Below are 18529 nucleotides of genomic sequence, written 5' to 3' on the forward strand. Positions count from 1 at the left end.
ACCCAAATCTTTTAAATGGTATTACCTTTCTCTTTTGAACCCCTTCTGTTTTAAACCCAACTCTTTTGAACCAGTTGCAAACTATTTTGTTTCTTCTTCAGCGAATGAAAACTCATAAGCCACCATTGTTAGTATTAATTGTAGATTTTTATTACAACCTCATCTCACTATCTACCTTTGTTAATTTAAGAAATTTGAAAGTCCTAATTTCTAACAATTTGAGAATAAGAAGTTCGGATCAACATAGTGATGAAGATTTGAGAATAAATGAAAATGCATATAATGAAAAAGATGAATTACCATTAATTGTAAAACCCTAACTTTTGTGATTTATCTTATTTACATTTTTATTGTATGTAAATATGTATGTAATTGGCATGTTGTTATTCAATTTTTACTTTTATTTACAGCTAATTTGAGCAATGAATTTACATGCATAAAGTTGTTTGCATGCTCTAACACACTCACACATGCATAAATTTATTTGCATGTAAATTGACTGAAATTATTGGTCAATTTATTTGTTTGGGCCTAAATCTTTGAATATAATACATGCAAATAAATTTATGCACGTAACTTAATAAGTTATCCAAATGTAGATTTGAGAAACTTAAGAAAAGTTACTAAAAACAGTCTTAGGTTCATTGTATCAATGATGATACAATGAATACCTGTAAGCCTAAATACTTTGGGTTTTCTTACCGTATGAGCAAAGACATCATTATGAAGCATCCCTTACTCTGTTCTGCCACCTCTAGAATGTTGCTCTCCATTGACATGAGTTCGGAACTTAGAGCTGGTGCCTATAGGCATTGGAACCGATATATGAGTGGTAGACGTCGCATTGATTCCTCTTGGCATCAGCTGATTATGAACAAGAGGATTACGAGCACAACTACTGCACTGCTGTTGCCGGAAGAGAATGGTCAACCTGATAGCCGCTGGGGTACTTTTGGGAACTTCATAAGGAACAAATTCGCTCATCGCATAGATGAAGTACCTGTAAGTTTCTATTTCCATTATACTCGTATAAGTCTTTTTTTTAGAAATCTGAGCTAAATGTTTTAAGGAGATTGATTTCTTTCAAGCTTGTTGCAGACAAGATCAACTTGGGCTTGGAAGAGTATTTATATATGTTTAAAACATCTAAAACAATGTTAAACGAGTTCCTCTTCATATTTCTTAATTACTTTTGTTCCATCTCTATTTGTGTTTTTTATGGTTATATTTAGGAAATTGAGTGTATAACAGTAGCCCATCTGGGGGCTAGTTTTTTTATTTTTTGCAATAATGCAAGCGGTTTTTCTATTCAAGTAAAGAATCGGTTACAATTACAGTTACGGTTAAAACATGTAGACTATAGGTTTTTTATTACGATTAAGAGTTTTTTGTTTGAGATTATGTATTTTTAATTGAGATTATAAGATCTTTTTTAATTGAGACGTAGACTTTTGGACGGATTAATATGTGTTGTAAAATAATCTAGTATGCTTATGTAGTTAAGTGGGTCTTTCCACGCAGGGCCAGTTGTAGCCTATAGCAAAATAAGCACTCGCTTAGGGCCCGCAGCCCAAAGGGCCAATATATTGTAGCCCACCTAGAGACCTAAGTCCATTATTATTTTATTGTGAAAAAAACATATCACTATTTGTTTTTCATTTATTTTAATTCATTAGATAACAGTTTTACATTGGAAAATTGAAAATTAGAAAATCACATTAAACTCTTTTGTTTCCCTCGTGTTTTTTCTTCCCCCAACAAATAAAACAGTTTTACATTGGAAAATTGAAAATTAGAAAATCGCATTAAACTCTTTCGTTTCCCTCATGTTTTCGCATTCTCCAACAAATAAACAGGCACACCTCCATAACTAATTAAATTTCTTCATCACCCTATAACAATTTATCAAATGTGAAGGCATTAAAGCCAACACTTCAATCTTATCTTTATCATTCTTTTGCCTTATTTATTTTTCTATATTGTTTAATTTGGTGTAGAATTATTTTTCTTCTTCTTTTTCTTCTTCTATATCTTTTGTGTAATTATTTGTTAAATAAATCTATTGAAATTTCAAATTTGTGACATTGTTGTTTGGTCATGATCTACTACGGTGTTATAGGTGTAGGACATTTTTTTTATTTTTCCACTCTTCCTCATGTATTTATAGTGTTTTGTCTTAGATCTCTCTATATGTGAGGACCTAAGCTCCCTCACAACACTCTTATGTTTTTAATTCACTTTGTATTTATGTTCTTTAATTCAATTAAAAAACAAGTTTGTGGAGAGACTATTCAAGAAAGAAAAAATAAAATGTTATGATCAATTTTTACAATAATTGTTATCTTCTAAATATTTTGTTAAAAAAAATTAAATAATAAAAAATAAAAATAAATAAATAAAATTGTGGGGAGACTATTCAAGAAAGAAAAAAGAAAATGTTATGATCAATTTTTACGATAATTGTTATCTTCTAAATTTTTTGTTAAATAAACTAAGAATTTGCATTTATATGAAATAACGTAAACAAATCATATCTATAAGATATAACAATTTTATTAGAACTTCGTTTAGAGCCCCCGATTGCCTTGAGCCACCCTGTTTCCACGACAATAATCTACTGTGTGTTTTAAGTAGGGGTGGCAATGGGTCGTGTTGGGTCGAGTTCGTGTCGTGTCATATTCGAGTTTGTATTTATGTTCTTTAATTCAATTAAAAAACAAGTTTGTGGAGAGACTATTTAAGAAAGAAAAAATAAAATGTTAGGATCAATTTTTATAATAATTGTTATCTTCTAAATATTTTGTTAAAAAAAATTAAATAATAAAAAATAAAAATAAATAAATAAAATTGTGGGGAGACTATTCAAGAAAGAAAAAAGAAAATGTTATGATCAATTTTTACGATAATTGTTATCTTCTAAATTTTTTGTTAAATAAACTAAGAATTTGCATTTATATGAAATAACGTAAACAAATCATATCTATAAGATATAACAATTTTATTAGAACTTTGTTTAGATCCCCCGATTGCCTTGAGCCACCCTGTTTCCACGACAATAATCTAATGTGTGTTTTAAGTAGGGTTGGCAATGGGTCGTGTTGGGTTGAGTTGGTGTCGTGTCATATTCGAGTCACGTGTTAGGAGAGCAAACCCAAGCCCGACCCAATTACTAATCGTGTCGAGTTTGTCAAACCCAAACCCAATCTACCTATATAACGGGTGACCTGCTAAGCCAGTGAGTTAATTTTAGATAATTTTCGGATCGTATTTCACAATTTTATTATATATATATATATATATAGATAATCTTCTATGTGTTTTATGAAGGTTGTAGTGTTGGGAGGTGGGAGTCGCCACGGAAATGTTACTCCTGAATAAGCTCTACAGCTTTAAAGTGGATGGTCCCGGGATTTATTTATAATTCTGTACCGGTATATATAAGTTTTTATTCAAAAATGAGGGCAGTATTCTCTCTCGATCATATATCTAATAAAATCAAATGGCCAGTTTTCTCCTATGCAATGGACAGGCCTTAAAAGTCAATAGATGCAGGTATTGGATCCCCAAGACGACGAGCTAATAATAATATCAACACCAAACAAACACCAAATTTGAAACCAAAGTAGGTATCCTAAACATCCGTCCTAAGGAGCAACTAATCCGAACCCGGGTTTTACAAAAACTATTTGTCGATATAGTTGTATTTCTTTGTTTTTTTTTGTGACTGGTGTGATTTAAATAATGAATTTGAGGGGGTTCAGAATATGTCGTAGAGGGAAAATCCAAGTTCCGTGGTATGTGTTAAATTCTTGAGCTCAAAGAGTCCTCGTTGGTGAATAGGGAAGATCAAACACCAATGTAAGGTGTACAAGTTATTCTGAATAAGTAGGATGATCAATTTGTTGAACTCCTATCAAATGACTATCCTTGTTAACTTCTTAAATTTCATCATTAGGTTCTAGTAAACAAAATGGTAAAACAATCTCCACCAAAAAGAATGAAGGAAAGTTCCATGTTGGATGCGGGCACCACTTCAGATGAAACACGACAAGGATTTGTTAGTACTCTGTTCCGAGTAACAATAATTCTCTACCTTCATTGTTGGTACAAGCTATTATACAAGGCTCATACTAGCACCAAGAAGAATAGTGTCAACTATTGACACATGACATTAGCCTATTACAAGGCAAGATGGTCAATAAACAAAGTAGTAAAAAAGAAAATATATACATGAAGGCCTATAGCAACTAATCCTGTGTTGACGTATCAGCAACCTTAAAAATGAATAAAACATAGATAGCTGTTTGTTCTTCTGCTATTTACATTGCCGCTAAATCTGGTGAAAATTATTGTCCCTAAATCATCTCGTAGATGGACACAAAGGACGACCCCGTTCATAGAAGGCAAAAGGTGTTGCCAATTGACGTGCATTCCTCTGCTGATGCTCATAATGACGAACACAGCCCTCTGGTGCAACAAAACGGTTATTAAATGAATTTGCAAGATTTATTGTTGAAACAAGAGAAGACCATCATCTGACAGATCAGCTAGTTTTTCAAGTGCATCAATAATAGCTCTTTCTTGCTCCTACACCAAAATCAAAAGCTCAGATGGTAGGGTTAGAAAACAAAAGTTAAAGAGGTATGTCAAAAAGTGAAAGAGGTATGTAACAATTATGATTGAGAAAATGATAACAAAATTACTTTGAGTAACGATTTTGCCTTCTCTACTAGTACCGGGTCGGGGTATTCTCCAATGTAGATCAGCTTCTCAACCTACGAACAATTTCAGATTTATTAAGGGGAAAAACAAAAATAGAGAAAAAAACAAAGAAAGAAGAAGAGTCAACAAGAATATCATTTATAAATGACAGAGGAAGTGAATCCTACAGATGGGCAACTCGGGGAAGCCTAGCTGCCAGGAGATACTTTATCAGTGAACACAAGCAAACTCTGGTATTTACCACCTGGTGCACATACTGCACCACTTAACATTACATTCCAAGTAGTTGATATTGATTCCCAGGAAACTGAGCATCCATAATTCCATATCAAAGGCGTCATGTTTAAAGCAAAAGGAAAGTGTAGCAGTAGGTTGGATGCCATTCATAGGTCAGATAACATGAGAAACTTGAGGCAACTTCTAATTACTACTATGATGGTAGGACAACAGGGAAAGCCGGAAAGGCACCTCTGTGGCTTGCACAGGGAAATAAATACTTTGTGTCAGGGCCTTACAGAAGCTCAACAATCTGGCAGATAGACAGAACCAATTTTACTAGAAAAGATAATTACTCGCACATCCTACAGGACCGAGTGAAAACAAAACAACTCTTGACATATATGGGCATCTCACATCTATAAACACCTGATTATAAACTACAATATAAAGTAATTTTCTCTGAGCTAAATCGTAGGAAACATGTGCAGTTTCTATATCCTAGTGCAAGGTTATGATTTTCAGAAAATGAACCATTTACAATTAATACTACCAAATACGTGAAATTTATCCGAGTAATATAAGCTACTTACATTTGATACAAACAGTACTATATGCATTTATAATGCTAAATGAAATATAACTCAGATCCTCCAAAAACACAGAGAAAAGCTAAAATCTACATGTGCGATCCTGAGAAAGAACAAACAGAGCTAAATGCCTATAAGTCTATACTCAACTGAATAATCTCCTCTCAAATATGAGAACATAAAAGGTGTCTGCAGAGCAACAAATGAATGTGGAAACCACCCCAATTTCGCCAATTTTTTCAGACAGGACTCTCCAAACTATATATTGCTCTTCAGAAAACACAACTTACAACTTTAGCCAAATTTTGCAGCGTGTATTCCACCATCCAATTTTCTCTCCAAGGATATCGTCCACAATAAATATAGAAGTCTCAAAGCTATGTTGCCTGGACACCGCTTTGATACTTGATACAAATGGAGTATCAAGTAATGGTGCAGCTTCCATATTGAAATAACCATGCAACAGAGCCTCAAAGACTTACCCTACAAGTAGAATTTAATCTTCCCAATAGTTATTTGAAATCCAAAAAAAAAACTATTCATGAATTTAAGGAAAAAAAATCTTGTTAAGTTTATTGAGAAAAATGTATGTTTGCTTTTTTGGAGATAGATAATTCACTAAAGAGAGTGAATATATAAAAAGGATTATAAGAAAATAAACAAGGCTCTTATAGCTTACAAAAAAATATATAAAAGATTTAAAAAAAAACAAAGACTTACATGGTTACATAATCCCAAATAAATATAATAAATAAAAAAGAGATCAACTTGAAAACATGGTTCCAGTTTTGAAGTTTGAAAATCTAAGAGTTTGTTAATGGAAACATACACTCATAAAACAGCCCTTGACAAGACCTTTCAAGTTATAATAGTTATAATTATGAGTTTATAAAGTTGACATTAGAAGTGATGTCCTAGACTTCTAGTATGATCTTACAATATTGTCTTTTCCCCCTTCATAGACCAATAATGGAATACCCCTCAGAACTTAATTACTTCTCTCCTGCAGCAATTCCTTGTTCTTAACTTTTTAGATAATAAATCATGTGTGTTTCTCACTGCTACATTGACAAGAAATGGATGTTCAACTTTATATAATGATACGTGATCTGCTGCTCCTAGCTAACTTTCATAGCAGAGAGGTTGGCATTATTCTGTAGTTTACATCCATCCAAAGAGTGTTGGTTAAGGTTCCATGACACGCTTACGTTTTCAAAATAAACCACTATTTCACAGCAAACTCAACACTAAAATAAGCCTAATTTTATAAGCCTGATAATACTGTCTCACCTCATGAATAAGCTTTGTCGTTGCACGAATCTCAATTGAGACTGATCTTTTTTTGGAATTGTCAACATCCAAAACTTGATGACCCTTCTTTGATTGGAGTATCATGCCTTTGCCCACAGCTAACGCTTGCCCATTATGACATACTAGATTCTTAGGCTGTGCAACACTTTCTCTGCAGGAAAATATAGCTACCTCACCACCATATTGACTACTAAACTGTGTCTGGACGCAAAGGTAAAAGATATGTTATATATCACAAAAGTATAACAGTCATCTTAGACTTTATGCAATGCACCCTGAGCTACTATGGATACTACCAGTCAAGATTCCTAAGTTACAGATCACAAACTGATTATTGCTAACCAAAAAAATGATCCAATAAAATGCAACATTAAGATGCATATTTTGTAAATTCCAATCACCAAACACTATAGTGAGACCCACTCATGTTCATGCAGTGGCCGTAAGAGGGGGAGGGGGAGCTTGTAGCATCCCCAACTACTTTATCAAGGACATGGACGAGAAAATTTTCCTCAAATCAATAAATCTCTACTCTACAGATTTAAAAAATGATCAAAACCTATGTTTCTATATCTTCATGCCAAATGTGGACCTAAGCTTTAAAGTTTAAAACCCTGTACCTAGAGGTTATGTTGAAGGGTTCTTAGTCTGCATTGGTTGAAAGCTTAAACAGATCCAATGCATTAAAATCAACAACGCATTCCCTTAAAGTAGAATCAAGAGTTGACATCAACTAATATATCCAGCACTCCAGCACTCTAGATTATTGGTTATCATGTCCTTCAATAAAAAGTAGTAAAATAACATCAAACTTTCTTCATTTCATTTTACTCTAATGGACTCTACTAATATATCTACTTTTAAGAACCCAGAAGCTAGTTCTAAATTTTGAGAACCACAAACCGCATGAAAACCAATGTCTTTTCTTAATCCGCAAATTTTAATACAAAATATAGCCATGAAGATTAATTACATCAAGTCTTGGACAACACCAAAGAGCCCCATCACCCCTGATACACCCAAAACCCACAATAAGAAAAAGAAAAAGCGGCAAGCCGAAAACAAGAACACTTAAAACCTATGGTAATCATAATAGTTAAGAATAATGCTTTGAAGATGGAAGAGGGGTGTGTGTGTTGTGTGTGTGGGTGTGGTGGGGAGAGGGGTGCATTACAGCTAGAGCTTACGTCTTCACATACTGCCTTTGAAGAAGAAAGAGCTGCAGGTAAAGGTTGAGCTGCAGGTGAGTAGATTTGATAGGAAGATGACAGAGGAACATGCGGAGTTTTCAATCTCTTGGAGGAAGCACGGCTCATTAAAACAACTGAAGGAGAAACATTTATGTCATTGGAATGTAATTCCTCTCCCCAACCATGCCTTGACGCCACTGCCTGCATCAAAAGAGAAAACTGGCCTATAAAGAACGATTCACATGCAAAAGTTACCAGATAAAACCAAACTAACCTTAAGAAATAGAAATAAAATAAAAGCACAACAAAATAACAATACAACACCTTATCATAATGACAGAGTCGTCTGACTGCACTTTTGCACGGAGTTCTCTGTGTTCAGCATCTGAAATCCTAAGCAATAGCAATTAGATTTGATTATGAGAAACGTTATCTGACTACTTGATATCAAAGTTGATGTAGTTCCATGCACAATGAATTAGTATCAACAATAGAAATGTCTATCAGTATCACTAAGAATCTTCTAGTCTATCCACTTACTACATGTTCTCTGTGTAAATGGATTCACAGGCCGAGAACTCTTATGTTAGACACTTAGACTAGGGACCCTTGTGTTTAATTCCTATTTATACTCTTTCCATTAAAGTGAATCAGTTAGTGTAACTAACTGGAGGGTAGTTATTGTTGAAACAACCTGACTCTTAGAAAACTTATGTGAGAGTTTCAAACAAGAGAAAGTTAGCTACCAAAATGATGATGTGGCATATGTGCCACACACAAGCATGTCTAACAATATATTGATAGGACTGTGAATGTATTGAAACACTACTTTTTTTGTTTCTGGTACATGCTCTGAAACACTTTTAAATAGCTAAAGTTTAGTTTTGTGTCGAATATGAAATTTTGCCTCTCTTTTTTTCAGATCGGAAAAGTGAAAAATTTCATTGGAGATAAGTAGGTTTTGAAAGTATGAAAGAGCGCATCGGATCTAAGCACAGGCGCCTTTGAGGCACCGGATGGGTTATCTAAGCACCTATAAATGATAAAAGTTGAGAAAATAACTAAAACTTAGGAAGACACTTCTGCCTGTGTGAAAATGTGAGTAAATATTTTGACAAAGTAAATATTCTGCATGTGTGAACTTTGCATCGATGCTTTAAACTAAAGAAGAGGCATGATAATAATATAAAAAAATTCATGCTAAAGCACCAGAACTTGTCTAAATGACATCAAAATGCAAAAACTTATTGAAGAAAAGAAAAGGTGAAAACACAAAACAACAGCGACGATTAGGACACAAAAGTCAACAATTGTAAGTCGAACCTTAAAATCCATATCACCAGAGGTGTCCTCAGATCCAGTAATGTCAGACAGAATGAGAGGCATCCCATCTCCCCCAAATTCTTCTGTATCCAACACCAATCCCATTGCGATCCCAGCAATTAAGCCCTTGACAGGAACTCCAGCATCGTGTACAGCCACAAACTGATGCCATACTGTTGAATCAGAAAAACTAGCCATCAAAAGTAGAGGAATGAACGACAAAACAGATGTTGAGTCTACAAAGTCTGGCAACAGAAATTTCAAAACGCGCTGAGAATTTACATCATATTAAGGAGACCAGCTAACCTTGAAGAACCATTACTTTCCGTGATAGTACTTTCAACACGAATAATGTAAGGAAAATCAGTTTCAGAAGGCAAGATAGGTTCCAGTGCCCTCTCTGCAAGCATCCCATGGCCAGCTTCTCTTCTACTAGGAGCACCCATGCACCCCACTTCTCCAACGCACGAAGGTGGAAATGAATACTGGAGAAACACCAAACAACATTTAAGATTCAGCTTTCATGTAGACTTTACTTTAAGTCGGACAGCATATAAAATCACTAAATTAGAGCACACAAAAGATACAACTTATCAGTTACTGTTTACTAATCAAATAAAAAGTACAATAATTCAGTATAAGTCAGGGTTGGTATTCTAAGTTTCCAATTGGCATGAGCATGGACCAAAGATTGTTCTCTCTATCTCCTTTTCGTTTCTGCAGTGCAAATCTTTCACTGAGCAATGGAGCACGCCCTTTAACAAGAACCCAGTTAACACTAGATGGGCATTGAAACACAAAAATTAAGAGTCTTCGATTTTCTCAACCTCTTCAAGATTTTTGAAAAGAACTGCAGAATTACCAGAGCAAAATTATTTCCACAATACCTCTGCAGAATATATTTCCACAAAACCTTTAACTTTTTCAGTACAACAAAAAGTCAAAGACAAGAATACATTCCTTAGCCTATATCCAGAGAAGGTTATCACCACAAAGGAGATCACTCTCAAAAAAAACATGTGCCCATGAGCATTTGTTATGAAACGCAGGGGATGCTAGACTACTGTCTAAAGAGTAAGACATACGAGAATGACAAATATATAACAATATGAACAACTAAAAAGAGACTGAAAAGAGAAAAAACAAAACAAAAGAATAACATAACAAAAAGATAACAAGACACGGAAAATCCAACAGGTTTTATGAAGACCAAAGAATGTCTCAAAACTTTCAGGCCCAAATCTAATGAAGCAAGAGACCCCATCAAGTTGAAAAATATAATAGATATCTAAAACCTGTAAAAGTGATGATCCTTGGTGATAGAACAAAAGTCCAGAGTCTTCAAAGAATGTCAGAATACGTCCAAAGAGGTGGGTCATTACACTACCAACTTACAAAACCATACTACCTGACATTTTTGGACTCTCAGTAAAGATGGACTGGCAACTTTCTTTATGATGAATAGGTAAGACTGATAAGCACACCCACATAGACACATCTAAGTTATGAGACAAACCTGCAGATAGAATCTCTTGAATTCCTCTACATCCACAAGGTTGTCTACCCTTTGTGCCATTTGCATATCTCCAAGCGTCACCACTGCAAGTGACTGCAAAATTGAACAAGGAAAAATATCACTACAAACATTTGCATACATGAATCCATTCGGACAAACCATTCTACAAATACACATAAGAGCTTTATCCCTTAAACTTCACCTCAACAATTCGTTTGCGCAGAAATTTGGATGTCACTTCCTTGAAAACCAGTTTTACATCTACTTCAGAGAATAGCTACAAGGAACGACAGTGAGTGTTAAAGGTCAAAATTGAGTCCAATACTCCAATTGCATAACAAATATTCAGTAAAATCACATTGTTAAATAAGGTAGACTAAATTTTGGGATTTTTAGTTATCGGTCCCTCTGAATAGTGCCATATTAGCCTTTGAGGGAAGAAAACATTTATTAGGTTTTTGGCTCCTCTAACCACAAGTCAATGTGCAACACTGCATGTCTGCATCCACCCCTGCTGACCTGGTCAAAACCTAATGACCAATCTTTCCATCCTTGAACTAGCATTATTAACATGGACCAAGACAATAAAGCCCCATAAATGTTCATGTTGATATCTGGAGTGTGGAGCAAGTCAAAGAAACAGCATACAGAACTCAACATATTGTTTATGTTCTGGGTTTTTTTTTTGCTCAGTAAAGTTGAAATCTCATTAAAAGTGAAAAGAAAGTAGGCTAAGAAAGCTTACTATTACAAAGAAACAAAATAAAAATAAAAACATAGCCACATGAAGCTAACCTGAGAATCACAATTATTCTACATCTAAACACAAAAGCCTATCCCACCTCACCACAATTTACAAAAGCCTATCACAATTATTTGGGTGTACTTTTTAAATCTTTTTCAACATGTATTTGTAGGTCTTCTTGACTTGCTCTATTTATTTAACAAATTCGAATTTTACCGGGCAAATATAGTAGGTGCAGTATGGAACATTTTAACATTAAATCTCCAATTGAGACTTAAACTCAACCAAAAACATTGACCGAAAATCAAACTATATGATGAATTTCGAGAGAAAAGATAAAACTCCATATAAATAACCAAAAATAAAGTGCATGGACAATGACCCCAAGAACATTCAACCTTACCAAAGGTATTGCTTTCCTTGAAGCTGGCGTTATGTGAACATCACCTTCATCTACTTCACCATCCACAACCACCACCTCATCCTCATCCTCAAATACCTCTGGCAACAACTCAGCAGCTACTGAAGTTTCATCCTTACTGACATAACCCTGTTCTGTACGAATAGTGATATCTTTGTCTTCCAACAAAGATAAAGCCCTTTCGTCTTGGTATTTTATTCCTTATTTGCAATGCCTTCACCAAATCAGCTCCAGCAATTTCCTACAAAGGATAATGTGACTGTGACTATTTGCAATAATGCCTATAAAAATATACAATTCCGAACAAACTAGTTTGTCACCAGACTAAAAAAAACTTCGTGATAGGGGGAGTTGTTATGGAGCAACTTTGATGACTTGGATGAAACTAGAGTTTACTTTTTGGCTGCATGATTGATTAGCAGCGGTTCAAGCAGGCTAGTAATTTACAACTAGGTGAGCATCTTGGGTGTATGGGGCTTAGGGGCAGTGGAGATTAAGCCATTTACTCTCTCTCTCCTGGGAACAAACAGAGCATTGTCGAGACGCAATAGAGGAAAAAGAATAGCACTACCAACATGAGTGATTACATTATCTGTTCCATCTGGAAGTTTAAGAGCAGAATGTTTTGGACAAGTTTTATAATGAAAAAAAAGATTTAACAATGAACAAACATGATTTGTAGCACTAGAATTGATGATCCATATGGATTTAGAGAAACACGATATAGAAATACTTGTCAAGTTTGCATATGAAGTGGTGCTACCTGAATCAAGCAGACTTAGAATTTTGTTGTATTGTTCTGTGGAGAAGACCGGAGGATTAAAGTCTGTGGCGACCGAATTGGCTTGAGCATTCTTTGAGAGATAGCCATGTAATTTATAACAAATACCAATATGATGTCCAACCTTGTTGCAATGATCACAAAAGGGGCGTGGTCTACTAGTATTATCACGTTGATTCTGGCCGCGAGGTGGAAAATTGTTATGAGCTGCATCTCTAGGGGGTTTACCATTGTTGCTTGGCTGAGAATTTCACAAAAAGAAGAGATAGTGCATGAATTTCATGGAACGACCATCTTCAATCTTTTTGGCAAAAACGGATGCATGACCACACAAGCAGAAATAGTAAACAGAGAACTTAATTCATCCCATAAAAATTTAAGTGAAGTGAAGTAAACAAATACCGTACGGTTGTCTTGTTTGAGTAGAGTGATTGAGTCCTTCAGTTGAACAACCTTGGGTGCGTTAGTCTGTGAAAAATGGTCACCTAGGTCCTTCCAGATTTCGGATGTAGAGTCGGCATAGAAAATGCTTTTACGGATTTCTGGAGTACCAAAATTGAAAATCCATAAAGCAACGAGATCGTCACATCATGACCACTTTATTTATAGCAAAATAAAAAGATTAATAAATTAATAATAACTGATACAGTTAAGAGTATGAAGAGAATGGAGTTCACCACGTGGACCAATAACCTTTAGCTGTCCCGTAGACATACTTTTGGTGTGTATGTCCACAAATTCATTCTCATTTAAGAGCTGACAAAGAACCACAAAAGATATACAATGATTCAAGAAGATTTTCTCACTACAACTTTGGGAAGAAAGGCATAGATTCCAAAGTAAATTAATTTCAACCGTTTCGGAATTTTCTTGTTAGGATCTAAACCGCTGAAGTACTACTGTGCACTAAGAAACCCACATCATTTCTTCCTTCCTAGTCATGATAAATGCTCAAGATGAATTTAGGCATATATCCAAGTTATCCATCATCTTCATCAGAATAACAGAGGCCTCTACACCAGATGATGACACGAGTCTCCACCCAGACAGTCTGCAATTAAATTGTGAGACAGTCATGTTAGAAGTTTCCTATTTCCTTTAATTGTGAGTGACTTTTACAACATAGAAGCAGAAACTACACACAACTATGCAAAAGTAAAGACTTGAACTAAATAATAATATACACAAAGGTATGCCATATGATAAAAATGGTGGTATATCTTTCTATAGTATTCCAAGTCCAGTTAGAGACCATCTCTAATAAAATGGGAGTAAGTTACTTTGTGGGAGGTCGAGACAACGTCAACTCTTTCCAGCTAATGCAGCTTTTGTGGGACAGGCAAGTATGTCTGGCGGAGGTTTACGGCTCTATAAGCTAAACTTAACGTGTGTGACATCATAAAACTTCAGCGAAGTCAATAAGAAAATAAAGAGAGAGTTTACAGCCAGTGAATTCCTAAATGAAACAAAATAACAGTCCAGAATTCAATGATGATGGATGATGACGATGTTGAAAGGGTGAACTCAGAACTGACTTTCAGAGACTTCTCAAAATGGAGGAAACCAAATGGAGACAAAAAACAGGTATCCGATGGAAAGAGTACCACGTATCTTCCATAGAATGGCTAGCTTAAAGAACAGAGAAAAAATAGATGGATAGATTACCAGTGAGGCAGCCCCACCTTCCCTATAAAACAAAGACTTGAGCACATCCAGCCAACAAGAACAAAGAAGCAAGACTGATTAACTCTTCAAAGAAAAATAAAAGAGTTTTGATCGCATGGTGAACAGGCAAATCCATATTCTTCCCTCCTCCTCATTCTATTCAACAAACAAATTCAAAAACATACTATGTACTGAATCCTTATATTGACAAAATATCTTTTGGCAATAGCCTAACCCCTCTTCTTAATATTATCTGTGGCCAGTGTCTTCCCCCATAATAAGACCCAAATGAAGAACAGACTTTGTAATGGACTTGAGTGATGCAATCTGAAACACATCAATTCTCTTATGGTAAGGTATCACCGCCACACACCGTCCACTGTCAAGGTTGGCTTTAGTCGTTCAATGGACTTCGGAGTCTTACCTTTTATCAATTCTCACAGATTTGAATGTTTTAAGGAATCACCACCACACACCGTCCCCTGTCAAAGGTTGGCATTAGTTGTTCGACTGCGAATAAGCTGTAAAAGGCTGGCATTGTCAAACGGTCTTCTTCAAATCAGATTCCATTCTTAGTTAACATCACTAACTGCAGTGTGCTGTTATACTGCCGCATATAACTCGCCGTATTTATGGTCTACCTAAGCACCATTTATCTTCAAAAAAGAACCTTGGACCCATTTCCAACCTTGGCCATACGGAGACTCACTCCAGTTAGGAGATGAATTTGAAGCGCAAGCACATATTCCATTTGGTTTACTGCTTGCTGACTGACACCACGATGTATCCAAGTTGGGAAATGACTCCCAAAAATTTAAAGCTAACAGCAAGATGCTATGATTCCCACATTTTGGTTTATGCTTCATTTGCCATGTACACAGGGTCTAATAGCTACAATACTAAGGTGCATAATCTGTAAGGATCTCCCTCATCTGTCTAACACTTGATGATCTTTATAATTATGAAATGTGTTAGAAGTGTTTTAAATATCATATAAAATAGACATGTATACTATATCATTAGGAAATAAATGGACATAATTTTTTAGGGTTATATGTTCCTCTATTCGACTCAATGTAATATCGTCTGAGCCTAGTCTATACTTTGTGATTCAAAACTACCACACTGAAATCCCTTCCAACCTTCTTTAGTGCTTCTCTTCCCAGTTGTTCTTCCAAAACATCCACCTCTCATAAATTATCCACAAGCGCGTCCTACTCAGGACGTACACATAAATTGTACATTACCAACAAACTGATTATCATAGCTTCTTAAATCATCTCTCTTTTTTCTTCTTCTTCTTCTTTTTGTCTTTAGATGGACAACTCTTGTGTTTTCCAGTGCAAAAATTTTCTCCTCGAGATATTCATCAAATAACAGCATGAATTAGATAGCAATAGATGCGTGCTCTACATCCTTACTCTTCCACAAATAACATAGATGAAACTACTATGTTATCATTTACCAAGTATTCCACATTCCATCTATATTTTATTTTTTGTCTTATTTGTTTAGATGATATTGTCCTAAATGTATAGATGCTTGCCTTAGAATCAATTATCCCTAATAAAATGAAGGAAAGTCATATGTGCACTTTATTAAGGACAATCAATATGGAATATATAGCACTTTGCCAAATCATGAGAAGAACTGAAGAAGCATCCTATGGATGTCTACTTAGAATTGCAAATATGCCATAAGTTTAAGTCAAGTATACTTACAACTTGTACAGCATGTGATGTCAGACTGAATCCTGATATTGATCAATGTTTTCCTTCATGCCATCCAGTTGTTCAATAATGTACTCTAGCTTCTTGCAACAAATCTCATTAGATATTCTTGAACCATAATCACACTTTTCAAATGGACGATACTCACATGCACTTTTAATTTCTTCCCGCAACGTCACTTGGATGTCCTGGGTCCACAATCAGCATGATCGATCATGAGTTTCTTTCAAAAATAATTGAAAAAATCAAAATAAGAAGATGAAATCCACACAAAGACTGTATCTTAGTCAACTCTGTGTTTCTCCTTAAGGTTTAGCTCCTTCACATTTTCAGGGCTAAAAAGGTGTACCAATATAAACAACAACATTATAACTCAATGAATTGACCAATCCCCCATAAACATATGACACAACTATGTAAGCCAGACCTTACTTCCAACTTTCAAACGAAAAAGAAATAACACAAACAAAGATGCACCATGGAAAGAGAATAAACAGAAAACGGGGACGCATTTTCCATTCTAAACGAGTAAAACAATGTATCAGTATCAAATGATTGCATAAATAAGTAAAAACTGGGACCATACATAGAATATGTAAATGTCATTCATGTCTTATCGTTTTAATAGCTCTATGGGCTTAGTTTCGAGATGAAGGAAAATTTCTTTTGACAATATAATCAATTAACCACATGTTGGAGTTAACATATCACCACTCAGGCACTTAAATACAAACCTTGATTGACTGCATGAATTCGCGGCAATGGTTATTGACGATCTCAACCCTTGGACCAGTTGAATTAGAAAGCTCGTCCATTACTCCTCCTGCTATCTCTAATACCCTAACGATTCTCTGTACACATCACAAACCAAATTCAATAATAATAATAATTATTATTATTATTATGCTTGTTAATAGATTAATTATTATTATTACCTTCTCAACATTGTGCAGTTTCTGCAATGACGTGTTTTGGCTCTGAGAATCCATGTGACTAGCAAAGGTGCACGTGCGCTACATCAGAAATGAAACCCATGACATAAACAAATTTAAATACCTGGAGCGTTCCTTTGAATTAGTAGTTAGACTAGACCTCCATTGTGCTGAATGAACTTAAAAGCATCATCCATGTAACCACCCAAGTTCTCACCTTCGTTGTCATTTGGGTTAGCCCTTCAAGAATGCCCAACAACTTCCTACATTCAAGAAGAAAAAATATTAACCCCGTAGGCAATAAAATTGAAATTGATTTATGTAAACATTATTATAGCTGAAACACAGAGGTTGCATAGGCACATGAGAATTCTAAACGTACAAAAATAACAAATAACTGACCAAAGAAATTGTCCCTTACCACAGCTTCTTTGGGTTTTGACAGGGTTACTACACTTTTCTTTGTCCAATCCAAACTACTGGGTACAACTGATATGGGATATGGACAAATAAACCGTTGTATTAGGCCTTAAATTTTTCGTTTGTTTGGTCTCCAAATTTATTTATACTTACATAAAATCAATGCCCAAAATATCGATATCGATGAATATATCGGTGTACCCAAAAACCGATATATATCGGATATTTCGGATATATCCATTTTTTTGGTAATCAGTCCAAACTATTTAAAATATCGAAAATATCAGATATATTGGAAATATAATATCAGAAATATCGGATATATATCGGAAATATATTGGAAATATCGGATTTATATTTTAAAATGGTCAAAAAGTCAACCGATATATATCGATTATATCGGCAATATAAAGTTTCATATCGGAAATTCCGATATATATCGGAAAAAAAAGGGTTCTATATTCGGTGGATATATGTTGGAAATATCGATGTCGGTGTATCAAAATACCTATATATATCCGAAATATATTGGCGATATTTTGGTCCATGCATAAAACTAGGTTCAAAACCCTGATTTCGGTCTTTATTAGCCTAAAACCCATTGACTTTTTGAATTATGTCTAAAGCCCACCCAGTTTGTAAAAGTGCAAAATAAAGGTTTCTTTTTCAGTGAGTTTGCGAGAAAAAACCAACTGAAGCTTTATTATTTTTTCAAAATACCTTACATACCCTTTTATATGAAAGTTGTTACTTAATTTCTTTCTTCCTCAATTGGAAATGGTGATTTCTCATATCGTGATTTTGGACTGAAATTGAGACCGTCTTTTCTCTTTTCTTCTTTGTTCTCCTTTTGCTGGACTTTCTGGAACCGTCACCACTAAGGTACATTTATTTACACCTACACTTCTATTATTATGTTATCTAGGACAAGCAAAAGATAGAAATTGATCACGATAATTTAACTTAT

At 34.9% G+C, this 18529-nt stretch overlaps 2 protein-coding genes across 7 annotated transcripts; both read right to left on the minus strand.

The window, feature by feature from the left end:
• Positions 1-4054: 4054 nt before the first annotated feature.
• Positions 4055-12727, minus strand: LOC147489225 (putative polyribonucleotide nucleotidyltransferase 1, chloroplastic). Of its 5 annotated transcripts, XM_086571126.1 has the most exons (11): positions 12431-12727; positions 12017-12275; positions 11071-11145; positions 10869-10961; positions 9659-9837; positions 9353-9542; positions 8354-8414; positions 8027-8230; positions 6819-6990; positions 4704-4775; positions 4055-4587 (listed from the first exon to the last, which is right to left on the minus strand). In XM_086571126.1, exons 4-7 carry the CDS (start codon positions 10932-10934, stop codon positions 8358-8360), a joined length of 492 nt encoding a protein of 163 aa, XP_086427252.1. In that variant the 5' UTR covers positions 10935-10961; positions 11071-11145; positions 12017-12275; positions 12431-12727; the 3' UTR covers positions 4055-4587; positions 4704-4775; positions 6819-6990; positions 8027-8230; positions 8354-8357. The 5 variants fall into 5 exon arrangements, with proteins under 5 accessions (XP_086427252.1, XP_086427253.1, XP_086427251.1 ...); XM_086571127.1 differs by lacking the exons at positions 8354-8414; positions 9353-9542; positions 9659-9837; ... (2 more) ...; positions 12017-12275; positions 12431-12727 and adding an exon at positions 7813-7849 and having other exon boundaries at positions 6819-7040; positions 8039-8226; XM_086571125.1 differs by lacking the exons at positions 8354-8414; positions 9353-9542; positions 9659-9837; ... (2 more) ...; positions 12017-12275; positions 12431-12727 and adding an exon at positions 7813-7849 and having other exon boundaries at positions 6819-7040; positions 8027-8226.
• A 671-nt stretch (positions 12728-13398) lies between these two features.
• On the minus strand, positions 13399-17690 carry LOC147489226 (mediator of RNA polymerase II transcription subunit 11-like). 2 transcript variants are annotated; one of them, XR_015201249.1, is made up of 7 exons: positions 17564-17681; positions 17360-17405; positions 17146-17223; positions 16945-17061; positions 16202-16398; positions 13671-13866; positions 13399-13571 (listed from the first exon to the last, which is right to left on the minus strand). XR_015201249.1 is itself a non-coding variant. In XM_086571130.1 (6 exons), exons 2-5 carry the CDS (start codon positions 17369-17371, stop codon positions 16222-16224), a joined length of 384 nt encoding a protein of 127 aa, XP_086427256.1. In that variant the 5' UTR covers positions 17372-17405; positions 17564-17690; the 3' UTR covers positions 13399-13866; positions 16202-16221. The 2 variants fall into 2 exon arrangements, 1 of the variants encoding a protein (XP_086427256.1); XM_086571130.1 differs by having other exon boundaries at positions 13399-13866; positions 17564-17690.
• Between the last annotated feature and the right edge of the window lie 839 nt (positions 17691-18529).

Source organism: Coptis chinensis, chromosome 7 (genome assembly GCF_015680905.1).
Source record: "Coptis chinensis isolate HL-2020 chromosome 7, ASM1568090v1, whole genome shotgun sequence".
In the NCBI taxonomy this organism is placed as follows: Eukaryota; Viridiplantae; Streptophyta; class Magnoliopsida; order Ranunculales; family Ranunculaceae; genus Coptis; species Coptis chinensis.

Coding starts and splice junctions, on each gene's coding strand:
- LOC147489225 (XM_086571125.1), bottom strand. CDS start 8,118: ATGTTCCTCTGTCATCTTCCTATCAAATCTACTCACCTGCAGCTCAAC. Junction 7,850..8,026: donor CAAAGGCAGTATGTGAAGAC/GTAAGCTCTAGC, acceptor TGGGTGTATCAG/GGGTGATGGGGCTCTTTGGT. Junction 7,041..7,812: donor GGTGTTGTCCAAGACTTGAT/GTAATTAATCTT, acceptor CTTTGCGTCCAG/ACACAGTTTAGTAGTCAATA.
- LOC147489226 (XM_086571130.1), bottom strand. Junction 17,062..17,145: donor AACTGCACAATGTTGAGAAG/GTAATAATAATA, acceptor TGATGTGTACAG/AGAATCGTTAGGGTATTAGA. Junction 16,399..16,944: donor AATTCATGCAGTCAATCAAG/GTTTGTATTTAA, acceptor TTGTGGACCCAG/GACATCCAAGTGACGTTGCG.